This window comes from Bos indicus x Bos taurus, chromosome 16 (genome assembly GCF_003369695.1).
Source record: "Bos indicus x Bos taurus breed Angus x Brahman F1 hybrid chromosome 16, Bos_hybrid_MaternalHap_v2.0, whole genome shotgun sequence".
Classification (NCBI taxonomy): Eukaryota; Metazoa; Chordata; class Mammalia; order Artiodactyla; family Bovidae; genus Bos; species Bos indicus x Bos taurus.
The window spans coordinates 75319576-75342175 of NC_040091.1; the positions used below are offsets into that span (position 1 = coordinate 75319576).

The following is a 22600-nucleotide window of genomic DNA, read 5'->3' on the forward strand; positions in this document are numbered from 1 at the left end:
TGTATATAATCAAGGATTAAAATGTTATTAATTTAACATCAATGTGATTGTTAATGATTTTTAAAGAATTAGAAAAAACTACAAACATCAAATTGTATTTTATAACTTTACATCAATAAAACTAGAGAAAAGCATAAAAAATACTAATATCTGCCAAAACAGAGACATTTTGTCTTTCTTTACTTTATTTTTTTGGCACGTGATGCTTTCTTAAGATCCTCAAAGGTCATGCCTCCTAACAGAATTCTAAGGTGTGATGGTACAATGTTTTGTTTATAATTATTCATTCCTCCCTTCCCTTTAGAAGTCCCCTTTCCCACCAAATGGCATAGATTTGCTGTATGTATTGTGAAAGAATAAATATTTCTGCCTCATCTGTGTCTGGACAGATAGTGCACTGTGGGTAGAACTATGGATGAGGTGATGCACACTACATCTAGGAGGAAGTTTCAAAGGGCATGGCATGTTTCTAACTCTCCTACGTGTTACCTCTGCCACAAAAGAGCTATGCCCCAAATAGACAGGTCCTACTTTACCATCTGTGCCACCAGGGAAGCCCTAGACAGGTTCTACTTTAGCTGAGGTTCTGGAACTCTTTGATATCTGAAGCATAGCCAGTTGATATGTAATTTTCTGATTAACTTTTCATTGAAAGAAATGAGAAGTTGAATTTCAAATCAGTTGAAATAAGAATTAAAGTAGGAAATCTTAACAAGTTCACTGTCTAGTTGGGTGACCATAGTGGGATTATCATTCATTCTCTCAACAGCTCAATTTTCTGATAAACAGACAGGTTATTGTAAAGATTGTTCTTTAGTACAAAAGATTTTTCTATTCAAAAACTTAGAAAAAATTGAAGAATGGGATATCCCACATGACAAAGGTAAAAAGCCTAAACAAGATATAAGAGTTCACCAGTAAAAGACTAAAGGAAATGGAAACACTGAGGGCTGGAATAAAAGAATATTTTTAACACTCAACTCCTAGTGGCTTTCTAATTCAGTTAGTTTTATCATTCTAAATATTACTGAACCATACACCATGTGAAAAACTCAAATTCTGATGTTTTCATGAGTAGTGTTCCATCTAAATGTTTCTGATGACTTCAGACTGGTATGGATTCCAGTCCTAGCCCTTCACTGGCATTCGGCAGGTCACTTACCATTTCAGCTTCTGTTCTGTCAGTGAAGTTGGAATAACAATAAATACCTCACTGGATTTTATGGAGATCTAAATTAGAAAATGTATTTAATGTGTTTTAAACAGCCTAGTATTGTCATTCGGAGAAGGCAATGGCAACCCACTCCAGTACTCTTGCCTGGAAAATCCCATGGATGGAGGAGCCTGGTAGGCTGCAATCCATGGGGTCGCTAAGAGTTGGACACGACTGAGCGACTTCACTTTCACTTTTCACTTTCATGCATTGGAGAAGGAAATGGCAACCCACTCCAGTGTTCTTGCCTGGAGAATCCCAGGGACGGGGGAGCCTGGTGGGCTGCCGTCTATGGGGTCACAGAGTCGGCCACGACTGAAGCGACTTAGCAGCAGCAGCAGCAGCAGTATTGTCATTGGTAAATGCTCAGAAAGGAGTTAACTATGCTTGTTATTACATCTGGTACCAAATTTTATATATGTAAGAAACTAACGGGAAAACTGCTATGTAACAAGATGGCAGTAATACAGAATGACAGTCTGTTAACCTAATGAGCATTTATGAAGGGACCTTAAATTTCATACTGAGAGATTAAGCAACCAAATAATTTGATAATTGAAACCATCATTTTATTAAAGAATCTTCTAAAAGTGTATATATATATATATATATATATATATATATCAAAGTATCTTTTTTCAAAAACTGAATGGTGTACTTACCTCTAGGCCGATTCGTAGCCACAAAGGATTATATGACAATAGCCAATTCAGGACTTTCTGGCGTTCTCCTGAAACGCATATGAAATGCAAGTAAGCTCAGACCACTAATCAAATATGAGACAGTGAATACAATTTCATGGACAGAAATCAGAGACCAAAAAGGAACATCACATATATGAAATATGTTAAAGTATACTTCCACTCTTTTATATATGTACATGATCTCGTTTAAGTTTGTGAAATTTTAGGTAGCAAAGTGAAACCATGTATATATTTGACTCTGAAAAAAAATTTCTAGAGTGTTTTTAAAGAATTAATCTCAAGATTTCTATAATCTTCTTACCCACATCTTTCCAGAGGTGCCTGTCTTTCCGAACAATTAGCCGCCGAGCTTCGATTTCAATTTCAAGCTTTTTCATAGCCTTAACCATTTTTTCAGAAGTAAATAAGCGGCACGCGGCACGGCGCAACCTGTTCAGCCTGCACCGGGCGGTGTAAGCTCTGAGAGACACCTCGTCCTTGGTAGGAGCTTTCGGGACACTTACTTTATGTTGACTCTCTACTCCCAGAAGAAGAGTGGAAGCATTTACTGGGTCAAAATGAAAGAAAGGACAGTTCTGGTTAACCAGTACGTGCATACACTTTAAAATCTAGCAATAAGCACAGCTGAAGACAGGATCTAGTCCCTGTGCCTTCCAGCCTGCTCCTCTCCTTCCCACCTCAAAGTGAAGGTGGCATCCTTCACTCAGAAGCTTCGGCTGTCCTATGGTCACAACCAGTTGACTGTACCTGCAAACTGTATCCCAAATCTAACCATTTCTTATAACCACTGTCGTCCAGGTTCCAACACGATCTCCTCTAACCCAGACTCATGAGAGAGCCTCCTAGCTGGCTTCTCTGCTTCCATACGCTTTATCAAAAGATAAACTCCTAAAGGATGGGATTTGTTGGGAGGGAGTATAAGAGGGAGGGGACATACATATATCCATGGCTGATTCATGCTGGTGTACGACAGAAACCAACACAATACTAAAAGCAATTATCTTTCAATTTTAAAAATAAATTTAAAAAGAATAATAATAAAAAAGTAATGGAAAATATCCAAAAGGTAAAAAGTCAATATGCTTGAATACATTAAAAAAAAGTTATATTTCTCTATTCCAAAGAGAAATAGAAATAATATTTAAAAATAAATTAATAAAGGTTAAAAAAAAGAATGTGATTTGTTAAAGTCAAATTTTGAAATGCAATTTGAATTTTCATAGAGCACATCTTCTCTCAAGGAAAGAACTAAAAATCATGTTTTGTTTACTTTTGGAGAAAAAGAAAAGTACCTAATCAAAGGTAGAATTCCTATACAAACTTCTCTAACAAATGCAGACGAGTGTCTGCTGGAACACTACAGCAAGAGGGAAATCGTCCCCCTTAAAGTCAGCCTGTGTGATGCCTGGGCAAGTTAAGTATTTTAAAGGGGTTTTCCTTATCTGGAGTTGAACTGATCTCTGTAACTTCTATGAGAGAGTACCACACGTGAATCTTCCTTGTCTCAGGAGAAAACCCTTTCAATATTTGAAGAACACCATGTTTCCATCACATTCCATACTTTGAGTTTTTCTGTTTTCCAGAACTACAGTGAAATATTTTAAAAATTCCTCATACCCACTGGTTTTTAGACCTCTCATCATTACATACTTGGCCACAAACATCTTAAACAGGGTCCAACAGAGACAATACCCCTAACAGGCCATACAAGACAAAACGATCCGCCGGACATTCCACTTGATTGATGCAGCTAAGACTGGACTGGGTTTCTAGGCAGCCATGTCTCTGTTAATGCAGACTGAATCTGTCTTACAATAAAACCCATTCACTGGCAAGGCTGGAAATCACACTGGCTGATGAGCAAAAAAAGAAGTTCAGTGCTTACAGCACAAAATTCTCTCACCTGCACAATAATGAGCATTCATGTTAAAGACCTAGTGTGCTGTGCCACGAACTACACTATGATCAGATCAGATCAGTCGCTCAGTCATGTCCGACTCTTTGCGACCCCATGAATCGCAGCATGCCAGGCCTCCCTGGCCATCACCAACTCCCGGAGTTCACTGAGACTCACGTCCATCGAGTCAGTGATGCCATCCAGCCGTCTCATCCTCTGTCGTCCCCTTCTCCTCCTGCCCCCAATCCCTCCCAGCATCAGAGTCTTTTCCAATGAGTCAACTCTTTGCATGAGGTGGCCAAAGTACTACACTATGATACACTTGTGAAAGTGAAAGTGAAGTCACTTCAGTAGTGTTCAACTCTTTTCGACCCTACATAGCCTGCGAGGCTCCTCTGTCCGTGGGATTTTCCAAGCAAGAATACTGGAGTGGGCTGCCATTTCCTTCTCCAGGGGACCTTCCTGACCCAGGGATTGAACCTAGGTCTCCCACATTATGGGCAGACTCTTTACCATCTGGGCGACCAGGGAAGCCCAATAAATCTGTACAACTAAAGAATGGAAAAATCATGTTAAAAATGACCCATTAAAACAAAGAAAGTATTACCCAATTTAAACATTAACTTCATGTTTACCTTCAGAAATATTTGTTTTTACAGTGAAGTCGTCAGGAGTTAATATAAAATTTAGCCACCAAGTGAAGCCCTGTTCCTGCTTTTCCTTCCAGCGTTCATCATAAAACATGTTTTTTGCAGCAAACGGCATTGGATGTCTAGGTATACCTAGGAATACAGTTAGGTTAAGGCATAAAAACTTTTCCTTTAAATTATTATACAATCTATAGCAATAGACTATCGTCAGCAAGAACACCTTTAAGACACTGAATGACGTTTGCTTTTCTACTTCCTGCTGGAAGTAGTTGAAAGCATTTGGGGTGTGCTGCACTGTGCTCAGTCACTCAGTCATGTCCGACTCTTTGTGACCCCGTGTACTGTAGCCCGCCAGGCTCCTCTGTCCACAGAATTCTCCAGGCGAGAATACTGGAGTGGGTTGCCCTCCTCCAGGAGATCTTCCCAACCCAGAGATCAAACCCAGGTCTCCTGCATTGCAGGTGGATTCTTTACCATTTGGGTCACCAGGGAAGCCCAATACCGGATGGTTAACCTATCCCTTCTCCAGGGAATCTTCCTGACCCAGGAATCAAACTGGGGTCTCCTGCATTGTAGGCAGATTCACTACCAGCTGAGCTACTAGGGAAGCCCATTTTGGGGTATAAAATATAGTAAAAGTAAGAGAGAAAAAGTAAGGCAGTACCTCCTGGTTATTTAAAAATCCCAAGAAAAGTGAGTCAACTTCATTGAACTCTGAGAAAATATCCTAATTGTTATTGGGACACATACTTTAACAATTCTTCAAGGCTTTTATTCCATTAAAAAAAATCAATTCATTTCCATTTGAAATGCGATTAATGTTTCATTCAGTGTCAGTTTTTCATAGACTTTAAAGATATTAAACACTTGCCTTTTAGTGGTTTTATGAAGGTCAAGTTAGACTGAGCCACAGGAACAAAGGGTCTTGTCCTTCTGTTTGTTTTAGGAGTTCTGTATCCTAATGAATCTACAATCATGCAAAAAAGAATAGCATTTTAAAAGTAAAATAAATTCTGCAAGTGAACTGCTATCAACTTAAAATTTGCACTCTCCAAAATCATATCCATTTAGCAGATGCTGAGTAACCACTATGTGCCAGGGTATGAACTTGGGTAAATAAAACCTATGTCTGGAAGTTACAGACCAGAAACTACAACGTATTTTGTGTTGACAGAAGCTACGATTGAGATTGAACCAGCTCACTGTGTGTGTGTGCGTGTGTGTGTGTATGTACATATACAACTAGGTGCTGAGAATGCAGAATGGAAAGATGTGGTTCCCGCCCTCAGGATGTTCTGGGTCCAGAACAGAGGAGTAGAAAGAATCACAGTACATTACATCAGAAGTATAAGAGGAGCCCGGGACAAGGGGAGGGAAAGCTGAGTCACCTGGAAGGCAGACAGCCTCCTGGCGGGAGCGCCCCTGGGCTGACCCTGCAATGGACTTGACACACCAGGAACCGGGCCTCTGACTGAACTGCAAGGTGGTGCCCGGAGCCAAGAACACAGACAAGAAAAGCAAGACAAAAAAGGGGTTGGAAGAGGAAGAAAGGAATTAAAAAATATGAAAAATAACAGTGATGGCCAGTAGTTGAATACTTGCACCAGGCACTCCCAGAGTCTTGTAATTTAGGTTACTGATGTAGTCAGCACCAGAAGTCTATCAGAAGTGCACCATCATTTTCCATGTTTTATGGAGCTTAGAGCAACTATGCTACTTGGTCAAGGTCATACATGCTAGTAGGTAGCTGAGCTAGACAGTATGGCTTCAGAGCTTGCACTGTAATTCAGTTCCAAGTACCCTATGGGCCAGTGAAGGATTAAGGTCCAGGCAGTCACACTGTCACATGTATTTCAGAAGATGGAATGGACAGTGGACTGGAGTCAAGACTAGAGATGGAAGCGAAAAGGAAGCAATCCCAGGGGCCTAAGTCAGTTATGATGAGAATTTAAAGGAACACAGAAGCAGTGGAGACAAAACCAGAGAAGAGCTGTTTTCATAGCAGAATTTGCAGAAGCAGTGGAGAAAAAACCAGAGAAGAGCTGTTTTCATAGCAGAATTTGCAACAGGGCTTAATGTCAACTGACTGGGCAAGTGATGGAGAATGAGAACACTGACAGGTCCCCAGACCTCACCCAGGTGATGACATAGATGGTGGGGGGTACCTACAGGAGGTAGATGGTGGGGGTGCCTACAGGAGGTAGACGGTGGGGGGTACCTACAGGAGGTAGACGGTAGGGGGTACCTACAGGAGGTAGACGGTGGGGGGTACCTACAGGAGGTAGATGGTAAGTGGTACCTACAGGAGGTAGATGATGGGGCTGGGGGTACCTACAGGGGAAGTCACAGAGGAAAACAGCCTGTCCTAACGCAGTTCACTCCCTCAAATGTGGGTTTCATACCAGCTTGTGCTGCTGTTCCATACAAACCAGGAGCTAATATTAATAATAAAGCCAGAGGGGGGGAAGCTAAGGCCCAGGGCAGAAACCAGCCCACAGCTGTTTGGGTACAGTCTGCAAGCTAAGAAGTTCTCACGTTTATGAACACTAGTTAAAAACAAAATAGACCTCCAAACAGTTTGATTTCATGACACATGAAGACAATATGAAATTCAGATCTTGGTGTCCATAAATAAAGTCTTCTTGGCACGGAGTCACAGCTGCTCATGTCCACACTGTCTGTGCCTGTTTCCCCGTCGGCAATGACAGGGCCCACTGGTTGTGACAGAGGTCACATGAGCTGCAAAAACTGGATATTTACTATCTAGACCTTCAGAGAAAAAGTGCCCAGCTTTGACTTAGAAGAAATGCAAATCCATGCCAATTGTCAAAATAAGGAATATGACCACATTGCTACATAATATCTATTCGGTTATAAGTTTCTTTCCGTCTTAACGTACCTAAAATTAAAAATGTGAGTTCCTCGTTCTGAAGGCTTGCACAGGCTAGTCCCTCTGCCTACAACCATTTTGTTCTGTGGGAGACTTCCTTGGAAACGTCTCACAGCTTCTGGTCTTTCCCATAAAGCCAAGTAAAGTGCCTCCCCTTCTGTGCTTTCATGATTCCCTGGGCACAGCTCCAAGGACCGGGAGCGGCTGAGGACAGGAATGAGGTCTTTTCTCCCAGTATCCACAGAGCCTAGAACAATGCATAGCGCGTGGCAGGGACCTATCAGAGCTGAATAAACGTACCTGGAAAAACTGACTTCTTTCTCTGTAGACACTGCAGGGTCTTGCTCGTCACTGTAAGAACCTGGCTTCCAGTGAGATGAAAGGCCAGCGGGGGTATAGAAGTGGAGCATGTTAGAATCCAACTGATGACTATTTTAAAAGCATTGCCTTGGCAGCTAAGTGGAAAACGGGCTCCAGAGAAGGCAAGGGTGAAGGCAAGATCTGACAGGGACCTGCAGAGACATAGGCTCGGATGGGGCCGTCAGTGATAGTGAGAAGTGACCCAGTCCTGAATGTACTTGAAAAAAGAACACAGGATTTGTTGAGGGACTGAGTTTAGAATCAGGCAGACTGTCTGAATTTATAGAGAAAGGGTAGGAGAGAAGCACACTTAGGGACACCCCAAGGTGTGGGGCCTGAGCTGAGAGGAGATCATAACAGAAGTGTGTCGGACCGACACACCAGGGAAGATGTCACGGGACTGGGGATGCAAGGGGTGCTTTTGGACAAATTAAAGGCACTCACTAGGCAGTCAAGTGGAAATAAAAGACGCTGGATAAACGAGTCTACAGATGAAAGGTCCATCCTAAAGATGTAAAGCTGGAAGGCCTCCATGTACAGGCAGTACTGAAAGCTGTGAGACGGCCTGAAAGCATTAAGGGAATGAGCAAAAGTGTGAAAAAGTTTCAGTGGTTGAGTCTTTGTGTACCTCAAAGTTTAGAGGCTGGAGCGACAGACACAGAGGAGCCCCCAGGGAGGCGGGAAAAGAACCAGGAGGAAGTGGGAGTGGCAGGGTAAAGCGGTCTCAGAAGAGAGAGGTTGCCTAATAGTTCAAGATGAAGACTGAGAAATAACCTCTGGATTCAGTGTGGAGGCGCTGATGACCTTGACAAAACAAGGTTTTACTAGAGTCATCAAAATCTGGTTGAAGTGACTTCAACAAAGAGGAGATCTAGAAACAGCTAATAAAAGCATCTTTCAAAGTGATTATTTTCTTTTACATTAAAAAGCACCTTTTAATTCAAGCATAAGTTTACGTGGAAAAGTATACGGAATCAGTGAACTATCACAAAATGAACATGTAGGTTCTTTCAAGGAGTGTTGCTTACAAGAAAGCAGAAAGATGCCGGGTGTGAATGGATATGTGGTATCAATGAGAAGTCTTTGTTTTTTTGGGAGATGGAGGTAAGAACAGCACTTTGTTGCATGAATCAGAAATGACCTGATAGGGAGTCAAACCCTGGAGACGTGGGCAAAGGCAGCTGCTAAAACAACGACTGTGTAGACGGCTGGGGTCTTTACTGTTACTAGGAAAGAGCCGCCTGACCGGTGCACAGACTTCTCAGGCTGTCACGGGAGGGAGGCAGCAGGGGATGGGAACGCAGAGGGTGATGGATGCTGTGGAACTTTCCACAACACCTCTGCATCCTCAGTGAGGCAGCAAGTATGCTGTCGGTGTAGGTGAGGATCAGAGCACCAGCTCCTGAGCCCCCTGCATGGGGGAACCCCAGCCTGACCACTTACTCCCCGTGACCTCAGGCAAAGACTCAGCTTCTGGATGCGGAGGTTTTCTGACTTGAACGTGTGCTTATGACATCTACTCAGTCTGACTGCTGTAGCTATGAGAGGCGCTATCAGCAAGGCACTCACAGCGGGGGCTGCGGGGAACGCAGGCAGTAAACACTGGCTGCTGTTGCCTTGTCCTCAGAGGAGGAAGGAGGTGCTCGAGGTTTCAGGACAAAAAGGGAGGGGGGCAGTAGTCTGCAGCAGAGAGAGATAAAGTCAACAAAGCAGGACGACAGAGCTGAGGAGAGTTGCGGGCTTCCAGGAGATGAGCGGTCACGGTCCAGCAAGGTTCAGGCACAGAGCTGGCCTGGGAACTGGAATGTGCCAGACAAGCACGAAGACGGAACAAGGGGTTACGATGAGCCATGGAGGCCAAGCCAAGTGAGAAAATGATGACAGGTCAGGGATGAGGACTGGGGAAATGGAGGTGGATTCATTGGCTTTTAGAGAAAACGCTGAAATCCCAGCGAGGGAGATGCTCTAAGAGTGTGGCCTAAGGAGGCTGCAATTCACAGGCCAGGGTACTGGAAGGATCTCCTTCAAGGATCTTGAAATCATAAAGACGCATCATAAAGTAGAAGTTTTAGAGAAGGTCTTATGAGCCAAATATAAAAATTCTCAGTCATCTCTCCCTGTAACAAGGAGAACTCAAGGTGAGGTGGTATGGAAACTGAGCTTCCAGCTATCTGTGCCCTTTGCTTTCTTGTCATCTGTTTCCGGGAAGAAAGGAGAAGCAACAGTCTGGAAGCAGGTATGAGACGGTGGGTGGTCCACGGTCCCAGGAGGTTCCGGGTCAGAGGAGCAGGAGAGAAGGCATGTTCTCGGGAGAGGGCCAGGTCAGGGCGGGAACAGGAGGAGGGGGCATTCAGCAAAGCTGGATGTGAAGGAAGGCAGTGAGTCCAGAGCACACAGGCACTGCAGAGAGCTGGGGAGATGCAGAAGGTGATTCCAACTGGGGAGTGTACAAAGAGAAATGAGCTCAAGTACCCGAGTGGGTGTGACACTTCCTGTGAGTCCTGGGATCCCTTTACACTATCTGTTTCGTAGCCTGTGTGGTTTGTTTTCCTGCCTGGACCCTGACTGGCATCTGAGGCAGTCTGGGATTAGTCCTGACAGTTTTTGAAGCAGACAGGGGTGGGATGGGTGAGGGCTGGGGATGGAACGGTGAGGTTCCTCCTAAAGGAAAGAGGAGTTCGGGGGCCTTGTCTTCATCCCCAAATAAGGGCCAAGTAGAGGCTAAGGAGAACGATGTCCCTGGGGGAAGGCCCCCTCTGCGCCCCCTCAGACAGTGTGACGGGGGCCAGGTGTGCACTGGGCCCTCACTCTGGGGCCTGGACTAAGGTGAGGCACGCTCAGTACTTCCCCGGGTGCAACACTTGCAGGGGGAGCAAAAAACTCTGTCAGCAAGACAAGCACGTAGGGACTTCCCTGATGGTCCAGTGACTGAGACTCCATGTTCCCAGGGCAGGGGGCCCAGGTTCGATCTCTGGTTGGGGAACTAGATCCCACTTCCCACAACTAAGAGTTTGTGTGCCACATATCCAGAGAAAAACATGATCCAAAAGGATACATGCACCCCAGTGTTCACTGAAGCACTGTTTACAGTGGCCAGGACATGGAAACACAGTCTAAATCAACAGAGGAATGGATAAAGAAGATGTGGCACAAACAATGGAATATTACTCAACCATTAAAAAGAATGAAGCAATGTCATTTGCAGCAATATGGGTGGGCCTAGAGAGTGTCATACTGAGTGAAGTAAGTCAGACAGAGAGGGAGAAATATCTTATGACATGCCTTATATGTGGAATCTAAAAAGAAATCATATCAATGCACTTACAAAACAGAGAGACAGACTCACAGAAAATGAACCACGGCTGCTGGAAGGGAAGGCATAGTTAGGGACCTTGGAAAAGTTAAGTACACACTGCTCTATTTAAAATGGATGACCAACAAGGACCTATTGTATAGCACATGGAACTCTGCAGGTTATGTGGCAGCCTGGATGGGAGGGGAGTTTGCGGGAGAATGGATACATGTAAACGTACGGCTAAGTCCCTTCAGCTGTTCATCTGAAACTATCACCACATTATTAATCGGCTATACCCCAATACAAAATAAGACTTAAAGTTTCGGGGAAAAAAAGAGTTCGCATGCTGCAACTAAGATACAGCCAAATAAACAAATATGTTAAAAAAAAATTTTTTTAATATAAAGACAAAAAAATATATATATATATAAAGAAAGCATTTTAACACAATAGTTTTTAAAAATTACTGCAGAAAAACCGTGATGAATGAAACATCAAAAATGTAAATAAGAATGAGATCACAGTGATTTCAGAATTCGGCCCTACTCTATGTCTGACTCATCTTCCACTAAAGCCAACCGGTGAATGAAAAGTACAAGTTGATTCAAGCTTCTCAATAGCAATTTACTAAACCAAAAGAAATAGAAACTATCCCCCATATAGGTATACTTTCATGAAAGATTTTATGAATGAGACTCACCTGTTTTCTTCTTCAGGTTTAATTTCTCTCTGTGGCTAACACGTTTCAAGGAGGAGGTTACCACTTTTTTTGTGTGTTTAACAGTTGATGTTTTAGACTCCACAGGAGAAAAATGGGGCCTTTTGACCTCTTGTACTTCCATGCATTCTGTAACTGTTATCCTCACATTTTCATCTCCTGTGTGTCCCTCACTCTTTCTTTTACGAGCAACTGAAGCTACCTTGCAGGGAGGAGTTACTATGTTTTTAGAGCTCTTAGGTCTACTCTGTATTAAATCTCTAATTGGAAGAAAAGGATGAAAATCATCTTTCTCTTTTTGATCATCTGTTTCCTTTTTGCAGTCACCCACTACGACATTGAGACATCTTTTTGCCTTTGGTTTAACAGTCTCCATTTGGTTTTCTACAGCGCAAGTGGGCTTTCTTTTAGTCACAGTGGCAGAAAGTATTGGGCGTCTCTTAATAGGTTTTTTGCGGCTGTGACTAGAAATATCCTGAACTGCCGAAAATTTAGACTGGTTCTGTTTTTTAAAAGTGTAAGAGTTTGACATCACTTCTAAAGCTTTGGATGCTTCAAAAGTAGCTCTTGGAGATTCTAACTGCTGACATTCAGAAATACAAGGTACAGCTGCATTTTTTCTCTCATCTTCAGGAGGCTGTGAGTCCTGAAAATGTCCAGTTGATAATGGCAATTGACATGTTTGCTGAGATACACATATATATGCCATATTATCTTTTAAAAATTGATTTGGGGAGAGAATTGGGTTGATGGACTCTGTTTCTAGATCCTCATTTAGTCCATAATTATCATTTATGAAAGAATCTGGACTTAGAATTTTCCGACAGATTTCATGTACCCTTTTTGATTCCAAAATCACAGGCCTTGTATTACCTTTCACAAACATATCTGGTGAGAGGCACTTCACGAATTCTGGTTCATTATTAGATGCATGGCTATTATTCACAAAAGAATCCGGACTTAGAAAATGTCCTTGGCTTTGTGTGATGTTCAAACTTGAAGAATAATTTGGGGTAAGAGTAAGTTTACCATTCTCTTCAATTTGACTATTAACGTTGTCTATGGAGTCAAAGGAGGTTTCAGTTATGCCTTTCTCATTAAAATGAAAATCTTCTGCAGTGTTGGCACCGTCTGCTTTCACCAGTCCCCCATTTTCAGAAGCAGGGAGGGATGTGTAGGTTGTAGATCGACGAACAGGAAGTGGCAAGCAGGTCCCCCTGTGGCACTCTTGGGAAGCGGGGCTGATAGGTGATATGGGGAGTTTATTTTCTTCAAGGATTAAAGGATTGCTTTCTGGTGGGGAACAGTTTCCATTTGTAGCCAGATTCTCACAGGCTTGTAGTGGGCTCCTAACTCTGTCAGCTTTGGGGGAAACATTAAATGTTTTATTCACATTTTGAATATTTGAAGCCTTCTTGTTATGTCTTGAAGAGGCTGATGCTTTCTTCTTATTAATAGTATCCCAAAGAGTCCTCTGCAAAAATAAGCAAAACATACAGATTAAGTTGATAACTATTGAATACTACTTATAAGCAATATTATGAATGTTACTTCAAGAGACCTGTGAACAAAATGATTTTACATATTATTTCCTAGAGTAAATACAGAATGATGAAAACTTATTACCTTTTTCTTTTTCGGCTCTTCTGCATTTCCTAGTAATATAGCTTGGTGTTTCAGAATATCATTTACAAGAAATGTTATGGTCTCTCTTATTCGGCCTCCTTTTAACGGTGTCCAGGTAATAGAAACAACAATTTTTTCTTTAGGCTATAACCAAAAGAACACATTTTAAATTACTATAACAGTAGTGATGTATAACAACACAAACATATTCTATATTATATACAAATGGGTCTTCCCTGGTGGCTCAGACAGTAAAGAACCTGCCTGAAATGCAGGAGACCCAGGTTCGATCCCTGGGTAAGGAGGATCCCCTGGAGAAGGACATGGCAACACACTCCAGTATTCTTGCCTGCAGAATCCCATGAACACAGGAAACTGGTGGTCTATAGTCCATGGGGTTGCAGAGTTGGACACAACTGAGCAACTAACACCCCCATCAATAGAGAGAATACAGTAGAGGATTAATAATTGTTACTCACCAACATTTAACAAGTCAAATGTATCTTCCTATCCTATCTCATTTCATTCTAAGGAAAAAGGCTACCGTAATAACAAAGTTCACAACAAGATAAAATTATAATAAACTCTTAATTGTATATGAAAGCAGTGGAACAGAGAGTCTACGAATCACTTTATTTTAATTCAGTGGTTTTTAAAAATTTAATCACATTATTTCCACTTCTTTAGACTATGTACAGAACTTCCATTTCAAATATAAATGCCTTATATGAGAAAGACATTTTCAGAAAGAAATGTAAAGATGATCAGCTAAATTCCTTGCTCTCCACGAGCTTCTCTAAAGTCCATAGCATCATTATTGATACTCTAGGCCTAGTTTCAGGTTATCTAACATAACTAGTCTGAATCTCACATCCCTAGGAAGCAGACACTGTCATGATACATGTTTTACAGATGAAGTAATCAAGGTTCAGGAAGCTTTACGAATTCTGCAGCCCAGAGAAACAAGGAGTAATTTCAATTTTCAAATCGTAAGAAATACATTTCATGAGGCTATAGCCACCATGAAGAGTGCTTCTTCTGATGGATCTGGCAAAGGTAAACTGAAAACCTTCTGAAAGTGATCCACCATTTTGGATGCCATTAAGAACATTCATGATTCATGAGAAGAGATCAAAATGTCAGCATCAACAGGGATCTGGGAGAAGTTGATTTCAGTCTTCCAGAATGACTTTGAGGGGTTCAAGACTTCAGCAAAGGTGCAGATGTGTTAGAAATAGCAAGAGAACTTGAATTTTAAGAGGGAAGAATAAATCCCACTCCGCAGCAGATCTGTTTCTTTTACTTTAAACTTTGTATTCCGTTGCTTTCCTACAAGTTAAGAATGTTAGAGGTAACTTGAAACATACAGGAGAGCCCATTCTCAAGGCTCTGACCTTTACGTGTTGCACTTTCCCATTAAGATAGAGATTAAAAAGTTGAAGAACAAGACAGTTGTAGCATTTGCCCTGTTAGGGGTTTATGGGAACATCATGACCCGACCTATAGGGACAGCTGCAAGAACAAAGGATTCTGACACCAAGAAGTTTCTACCAACCAATCATGTACCCTCCTCTTGAAAAAAAAAAAAAGCAGCAGCAGCAGCTGGAATTCTAACTAGGGTAAGATGGTTCTTTGGGACACTAGTCCACTGTCTTTTTGGTCAGCTGAATTTCCGTATAAAGTCACTACTCCTTGCCCCAGCAGCTCGTCTCTAGGATTATTAGCCTGTTGCATGGTGAGCAGTACAAGTGTGGACTCAGTAACAGATTTAGAAGTATCTGAGGACGTGACTGAAACGCTGCAATTTATGATAAAACTTGAATGGATGGGAAGTTGTTTCGTACAGATGAGCCAAGAGACTGGTTTCTTGAGATGGAATCTACTCCTGGTGAAGAGGCTATGGAGATTATTGGAATGATGACAAAGGATTTAGAATATTACACAAACTTAGTTGGGAAAGCAGAGCAAGGCTGACGAGGAGAGACTTTTAATTTTGAGAGAAGTTCTGCTGTGGTGAAAATGCTATGAAACAGTACTGCAGGCTACAGAGAAATTATTCGTGAAAGGAAGAGCCAATCAATGCAGCACACTTCACTGCTGTCTTACATTAAGAAATTGGCACAGTCACCCCAGCCTTCAGCAACCACCACCCTGACCAGTCAGCAGCCACCAACATCAAGGTCAGAACTTAACAACCACAAAACAGGTATAGTTTGCAGAAGGCTCAATTGATTGTTAGTATCTCTTAGTAGCAGTCTTTTTAGTTGAGATACATATACTGTCTTCTTCAACATGAGGCTATAGTACACTTAAAAAATTACAGAATAGTGTATATATAAATTTTATATGCACTGGGAAACCAAAAAATTCATGTAACTCATTTTTCTATGATTTTCACTCTGTTGCAGTGGTCTGGATGAGAACCCACAATATCTGAGATCTGCTTATACTTAATGGGCTTATCTTTCAAATTTCATTGTCACTGAGATTCAGATGAAATTGTCTGTTTAGGATAAATTCAAGAGTGTGAATTCTTACTACTTGCTTCTCAATTTATACATAAAAAAATTTTTTTTAATTTAAAAGGGGAAGTTCCTTCTAAAGAAGGAACTATTGAACAAATGGTTATTGACTGCCTAATGGCATACATAGTGCCTGACACAGAGGGGGCATATGTTACATATTTAAGTGACAAAATTATTGAGTGAATGAAAAACACACTTGGCCTCTGGTCTCATGGACACTATATTCTGCTCAATAAAAGAAATGACAAAATCTAAATAAAAAGATAAGTACAAAAATACAAGTCCCCAGTACTGTCATCAATGAAACAAAGGTTGAGAGGCACAGCAACAGTGTAGGGAACTATAATCGCTAACGGGCTGATCAGAGATTATAATAATTATAATATTTAAGCTAAAACAAAGTATAAGAATGAGCTGGACACATAGAGCTAAGTGAAAGTAGCTCAGTTGTGTCCGACTCTTTGAGACCCCATGGACTGTCCATGGTATTTTCCAGGCCAGAATACTGGAGTGGGTAGCCTTTCCCTTCTCCAGGGGATCTTTCCAACCCAGGTATTGAACCCAGGTCTCCCACATTGCAGGTGGATTCTTTACCAGTTGAGCCACAAGGGAAGCCCAAGAACACTGGAGTGGGTTGCCTGTCCCTTCTTCAGGGTATCTTCCCAACCCAGGAATTGAACCGGGGTCTCCCATATTGCAGGTGGATTCTTTGCCAACTGAGCTGTCAGGGAGAAGCAGTTCAGAAGGTACCAACACATGCATAGCCCGGGAACCAGAGGGTTAGGGTTACAGTTAGGGTTGCCTCGTAGGACAACCCCAGAAACAGACAAGAGGACCAGTGTGGCTTAAGAGTAGTGAGAAGGCAGATGACCTGCGACATGTGAGGCTGGAGAGAGCAGCAGAGGACTGCTGCATATTAGAACACTCTCTAGCAGATCGAAACATTGCAAACATTACTTAGGTGTACATTTGGCTTCAGAGGTTTTGTTTTGCTTGTGTGCCTATTTTCTTTAAGGCATACCAAAATGAAGTTCAAGTCTTTTTATCCTTAACTGAAGGCTTAATCCTGTAACCTAGGAGAGTACATTGGGAAAACAGATGCTCAAAATGTTCCTCCCCTTTCCTCTTTCCTGCCTCCTCCTCCTCCATCCACTCTCCCATGAGGAAGTCCTCCTTTAATCTGTAACAGTCCATAGATTGAGACACTGACAGCAAGTCAGTTCTGAGAGACACTTAAAAGGGATTTAAAACTGATACCTGCTTTTGGACTGTGATGATGATAGTCTATCTACAAAACTTGACTTTCTATGGAGACAAATACTCTCAGAGGTATAAAAACTGAGATAAAACATGAAGCACTTTGCTTTTTCCCCTTGGTAAGTCTTCATTTGGATTTCCCCCTTGCTTTCAACCTCTTAGTAACTCAAACAAAACAAATGAGGGAACCGATCTGTTATATATTTTCTTTTAAATACCTTCAGTAACGGCAGTCTATGCGTCACTGTTTATTTTTTTGAACAGAAGCATTGCCGAGTGTCTGAGACAAGAGTGATACTATTTTATCTGGATTCTAAGAGAGACATTAGAAAGTCAGGATAGCAATTTAAAATGTGTACTGCATCTCTCCTTGGGGAGGAAATTTTTAAAAGCCGAGAATCAGTGAACAGAATCATTTGTCATTTCCCTCAAGTCCTAAGATTCTGCAGTCTTTGTTTACACACTCCCTTATTAGTGACAAATCAGAAAATGATAGTTGTAGCCAGTGACAACGGAAGGTGCGTGGTTATTAACTGGATCTGGCTCGCCCCCTGGTGGCCCTAAGTGCAATGAACAGAACAGTCTCAAGCCTAGAGGTGAAGAGGGAGGAGAGTCAGGTTTGGGGCTGCTATTAAGCCAGTTCATCCAAGTCTTCCAGTCAGATCAAAATAGCATCACACTCACTGCAGATAGAAGAAGGATAGCTTGTTTTATTAAAGAAGCGCAAGTGGCCTCATGTTAGTTTCTACTCATCTGTAGCAGAAGCTCATATTCCCATAACTGGCACCAATGAGTCTGTTAAACCGTCCAGTTAAATTATTTGCACACCTGGCTACAGGAATCACTTTGAGGGGTTTGTGGAAGGTAAAGATGCCCTGGCCCTCCCCATGTCCTCCCAGGAGTGATGCTGAAGCGGGGTCCTGGTACCTGCGGTTGTTCAAAGCTCACCAGGAGGTAACATGCAGCCAGGATGGACACAGAGCTGAACTCCATTCAGTGTGGTTGTGGTTTAGTCACTAAGTCATGTCCAGACACTTGAGACCCTGTGGACTGTAGCCTGCTAGGCTCCTCGGTCCATGGGATTCTCCAGGCAAGAATACTAGAGTGGGTTGCCATTTCCTTCTCCAGGGGATCTTCCCGACCCAGGAATCGAACCCAGATCTCCTGCAATGCAGCCAGATTCTTCACCAACTGAGCTACAAGGGAGGTGTTTACTGTGGCGGGTGGTGATTTTAACTGACTGTCATTATGAAGACTCAGGCCCAAATGACACACCCCCTACAGGACAGCCGTCACAGGCAGATTCTAGCACACCAGTATTATCAAAGTTTTAAAAAGCATGATTAGGAGAGTAAGAGAACAATCATTTAAAGTTTTTTTCCCTTTGTCCTCAATTTTATAAGCTGAGTGTCTCATACAGTACCTGGCAAAAAGCAGATGCATGAAAAATACAGTTTTTAATGTATCATGGGAAAAAAATAGATAAGTATACCCCCCCACAAAAAAAAATGTTTTTTCCTTGAAAAGGGCTGCCCATAAATCTGCTCTGCAAAAAATATCCTGAATGAGTCTCTGGTCCTTCATTCCTTTTCAGGCCTAGATACATTGTGTTGTAGACATATTTTTACAGTAACTGTGAAGTCACTCTCTGGCAGGTATAATACCTAGTGATTCTTGAGATGCCATCTGCATACAAAAGATCTTGTTTAAAATGCAGTTTTCTGTATTTACCCCCAGAGATTCACATTAGCAAGTGTGGAGTGATGAGCAGAAATCTCCCATATTACAAGCAATCCAGACAAATCTGATGTGAGTGGTTGAGGCATCTCGGAGAAATGCTGCTTAGGTGTATGGTGACATGCTAATTCACCAAGGGTGTGTTTTAGATAAGGGATGTTCACATAGGTATTTTCTACTATTGTGCTTTTCAAAATGCTGTCCTTGGACCAGTAGCAGAGGCATCACCTGGGAACTTCTGAGAAAAGCAAATTCTAGTTGTCCTCTGCACATATGGAATCAGACTCTGAGGGGCCCCAAGTATTTTACCCTTAGCTGATTCTGATGCCCTCAAATTTAGAACCACCAGTCTCCTCAAAACATCCCATCCTTCTTGGTGCCTATCTGATGCAGCTTCTCCTTGTTCTTAGAATTTCCCCTCATCCTCCTAACATATGTCTTTAGGAAGGAACCATGCCTCCTGTCTTTGAATCAATACAAATGAAAGTGCACGGGATTTAAAGACCTGGATGAGAATCCTAACTGTGTCAATCGCCAAGAATAAAACCATGTGTAAATGTTTTCCACCCTCTGAGCATACTTCCTCATTAAAAATTAAGACTGGAACATTTATTCAGGACACAGTCAAGATCTCTGCTTGAAGCTTTCTCTCATTTGAGCACCATGCACAGCTTTAGCTGGCATTGCTTCCAACTAATAGACGAGAAAAGAGAGACTCAGAATACTGAACCGAGCTGCCTAACTCTGATGCACTGCACACAAACCCTTTGACAGTAGTGCCTTATCCTCTAATGTAAATAATGACTCCATGAGTTTGTTGTAAGGATTAAATAAGGCAACAGACTTGAGAACAATTTGTAAAAGGTAAACATTATGTTTGTATGTATTATCTTAGTGGTTGAGTGGAATCAACACACCCAAACCTGAAGCTGAAGGAAATCAACAGCTAATAAAAGACAAGCTTTGTTTTAAAGCAGAAACCATAAAACATCACAAACATATGGTTTAAAAGAACAGTTAACTTTCATAATATAAAAGTATAACTCTAAAAAAAAATTCAAAAACTTTAGTCCCACAAAACAAAAAAGAACAAGCAGAAGTATAGTGTAGATAGAAAAAGCAAGTATTTGTTTTCCCACAAAAAGAAAAGCAAGCAGTTTATAAACTGCAAGGAGTTTATAAACTAGAGAGGAAGGGCAGGTTCTTAACTGTAGCTGAACAAGTGCTTAAGTCAATGGACCTCAGCTTAGAGCCTTGTATCACTGCTTTAGGAAGTGGTTTTTTAGACAAGGAGTGGGACTCCCTCAGCTAATTTTTTTTTTTCTTCTTCTCACACTTTCAGAGGTTCTAACCAATGGAAAGACCACTGCAGTCCAAATAAGGATGTAAATATTCTGGATTTTGATGACAGGAATGGGAGCTTTACTGTGGCGAATGTAATGCAGAAAAGCTACCCTGGAAATCCTTGAAACAGCAGTTACAAATTTAAATTTGAATCACCATTAAAACTACACTACAGCAAAGGAAAAAAAAAAAAGATTAAATAATAAAGTGTGCATACTTATTGAAAACGACCCTGAGAAGTGTTTTTTATTTTGTCGCTATTTGGCCAAAACGAAGCTCACCAGAAGAGTAGTTACTCTGACACTCCATGGACTCAGTTTCCCTTTAGAAACTAAAGCGCATATTAAGATGACTGATAGAAAGCAATTTAAAAACCCTGCTCTAATCAGAGTACTCCTGGCAATCTTATATGCAAACAGGAAGATGGATAGATGGATGAGTAGATGAAAGATAAGAATATTAATTGTAAGCGTGCCATCCACTCCTCTAGAACTGCCAATCTTCTCGAGGCCCTAAGTCAATGAGAAACTCTTCTCTATCACAGAAGGCAGGAATGTGCTCCGAAGGATGCCCGGCGCGGGCGCGGGCGCTGTCACTGCCGGGTCCCCGCCCACCGGGCTCCTCCTGCCCCGGGGACAGGGGCTCACCAGAGTCTGAGGGAATCACTCGGCTTTTACTCAGGTCCGCTCCTGCCCCTTCCGAGCCCGGGTCCCGGAGCGCGGCGGGGAGGCCGCATCCCGCTCCTACCTGCAGCACGAAGGCGCTCGGCCAGATCGTGAAGCCGCGTTCGGCGGCGGGGCCGCGGGACAGCCACACGGCGGCCGCCTCCTCGTTGGGGTTGTCCAGGATCAGGGGCAGCGTCCGCGAGGCTCCCAGGCGCACGTCCCCGAAGCAGAGGAAGGGCGACCTGCAGAAGTGGCTGAGGGACAGGACGGCCGGGGACGCCGCCTCCTCCTCGGCGCGGGGACCCCTCGGCCCCGCCCGCGGCCTCGGCTCCGGCGGGCTCCGCTCCCAGCAGCCGCTACCCCGCTGCCAGGTCGCCATCGAGGCCTCTGGGTACGCCCGGCTGCTCCGAGCGGCCTCCGCAAGAACGCCCACAGCCTCCCCTCGAGGAGCTGCGGGGATCGAGAAACAACTCGCCCCCTTTCTCGTCCAGTTGCCAGGACACAGGAAGGCGTCCGGACGCACAAACTCAAACTGGAGAGAGACGCGAACTGAGAAGGGATTTTGCCCCGTTTAAAATTCCCGCCTCCACCAATGGGCTGCCCTGGTTCCGCCCACCTCCGAGCGGGCCCAATCGGTGAGCAGCACTGCCAGCCAATGAGAAGACGGCGCCTTATTTAAATGTGGCGGCGACGGTGACGGGTAGCTCTCGCAGAGGAGAGGGCTATGGCAGCTGGGTCTGGGCTCCCTTTGAGGGCTGGGGCTCAGGTTCGGAATTCGCCTATCGGTTTTGTGAACAGGTTGGTGGAAGCGAAGAGAGTCACAGCACTTCCTCCGGAAATGCAGCTGTCTTGGCGGTTGCCGGCAAAGTCATTCCCTCACAGTACTTTGAGGGAGATCAATGTACTCGCCCGGGATCCCTCTGCCACTTCCTGGGCCCAAAAGGGAGAAAATGAGGAAAATGAAAATTAAATGTACAGTTAGTGCGAACGTGCTGACGTCAGTGCGTGGTGTCGCTGCAGTGGCTCAGTAATTTACCTGCTGGTTCTTACCTCGGGATTCTGGGAGCTAAACCAGGTAAACAAACAAAACCCGAAATTCCCAGTAATTCATAAGCGGTGGTCTTTACGGGCATGGCCCTCGACAGATAACTTCTCGGTTTTCATTTAAATTGTATATATCTGATAGTAATGATTGTAGCCTACATGTTACTCTCTGCCAGGGGTTGTGTTAAGCCCTGCACGTATTTATCTCCACCTTCCCTTCTACCCTGGGGGAAGGGACCGTTATTCGCGATTCACAGAAGAGCGAGGCCGGCGTTCAGCCAGCTGGGAGTGGCGAGGCCAGGAGGGGCACCGGAGGCTAGGCTCCTCTTGCTGTCCCCGCTGCCCGCGCTGCCTCTAAAGACAGGTGCTGCTGCCAAGTCGCTTCAGTCGTGTCCGACTCTTTGCGACCCCATAGACGGCAGCCCATCAGGCTCCCGTCCCTGGGATTCTCCAGGCAAGAATAGTTGCCATTTCCTTCTCCGATGCATGAAGGTGAAAAGTGAAAGTGAAGTCGCTCAGTCCTGTCCGACTCTGAGCGACCCCATGGACTGCAGCCTACCGGGTTCCTCCGTCCATGGGATTTTCCAGGCAAGAGTACTGGAGTGGGGTGCCATCGCCTTCTCGGCTAAAGACAGGAGGAGACTTTAAAAAATAGCCTGTGGATGTGCATACAGC

General features: G+C 43.3%; 1 protein-coding gene across 1 annotated transcript in view; it reads right to left on the reverse strand.

Moving 5' to 3' along the window:
* Nucleotides 1-21440, reverse strand: part of ASPM (abnormal spindle microtubule assembly) — a 61957-nt gene extending 40517 nt beyond the window's left edge. The window contains 7 exon segments of the mRNA XM_027565769.1: nt 1876-1943; nt 2219-2464; nt 4450-4596; nt 5336-5431; nt 11710-13201; nt 13354-13497; nt 20964-21440. Of these exon segments, the coding sequence (XP_027421570.1) occupies nt 1876-1943; nt 2219-2464; nt 4450-4596; nt 5336-5431; nt 11710-13201; nt 13354-13497; nt 20964-21260 (2490 nt within the window). The 5' untranslated portion in view covers nt 21261-21440.
* Between the last annotated feature and the right edge of the window lie 1160 nt (nt 21441-22600).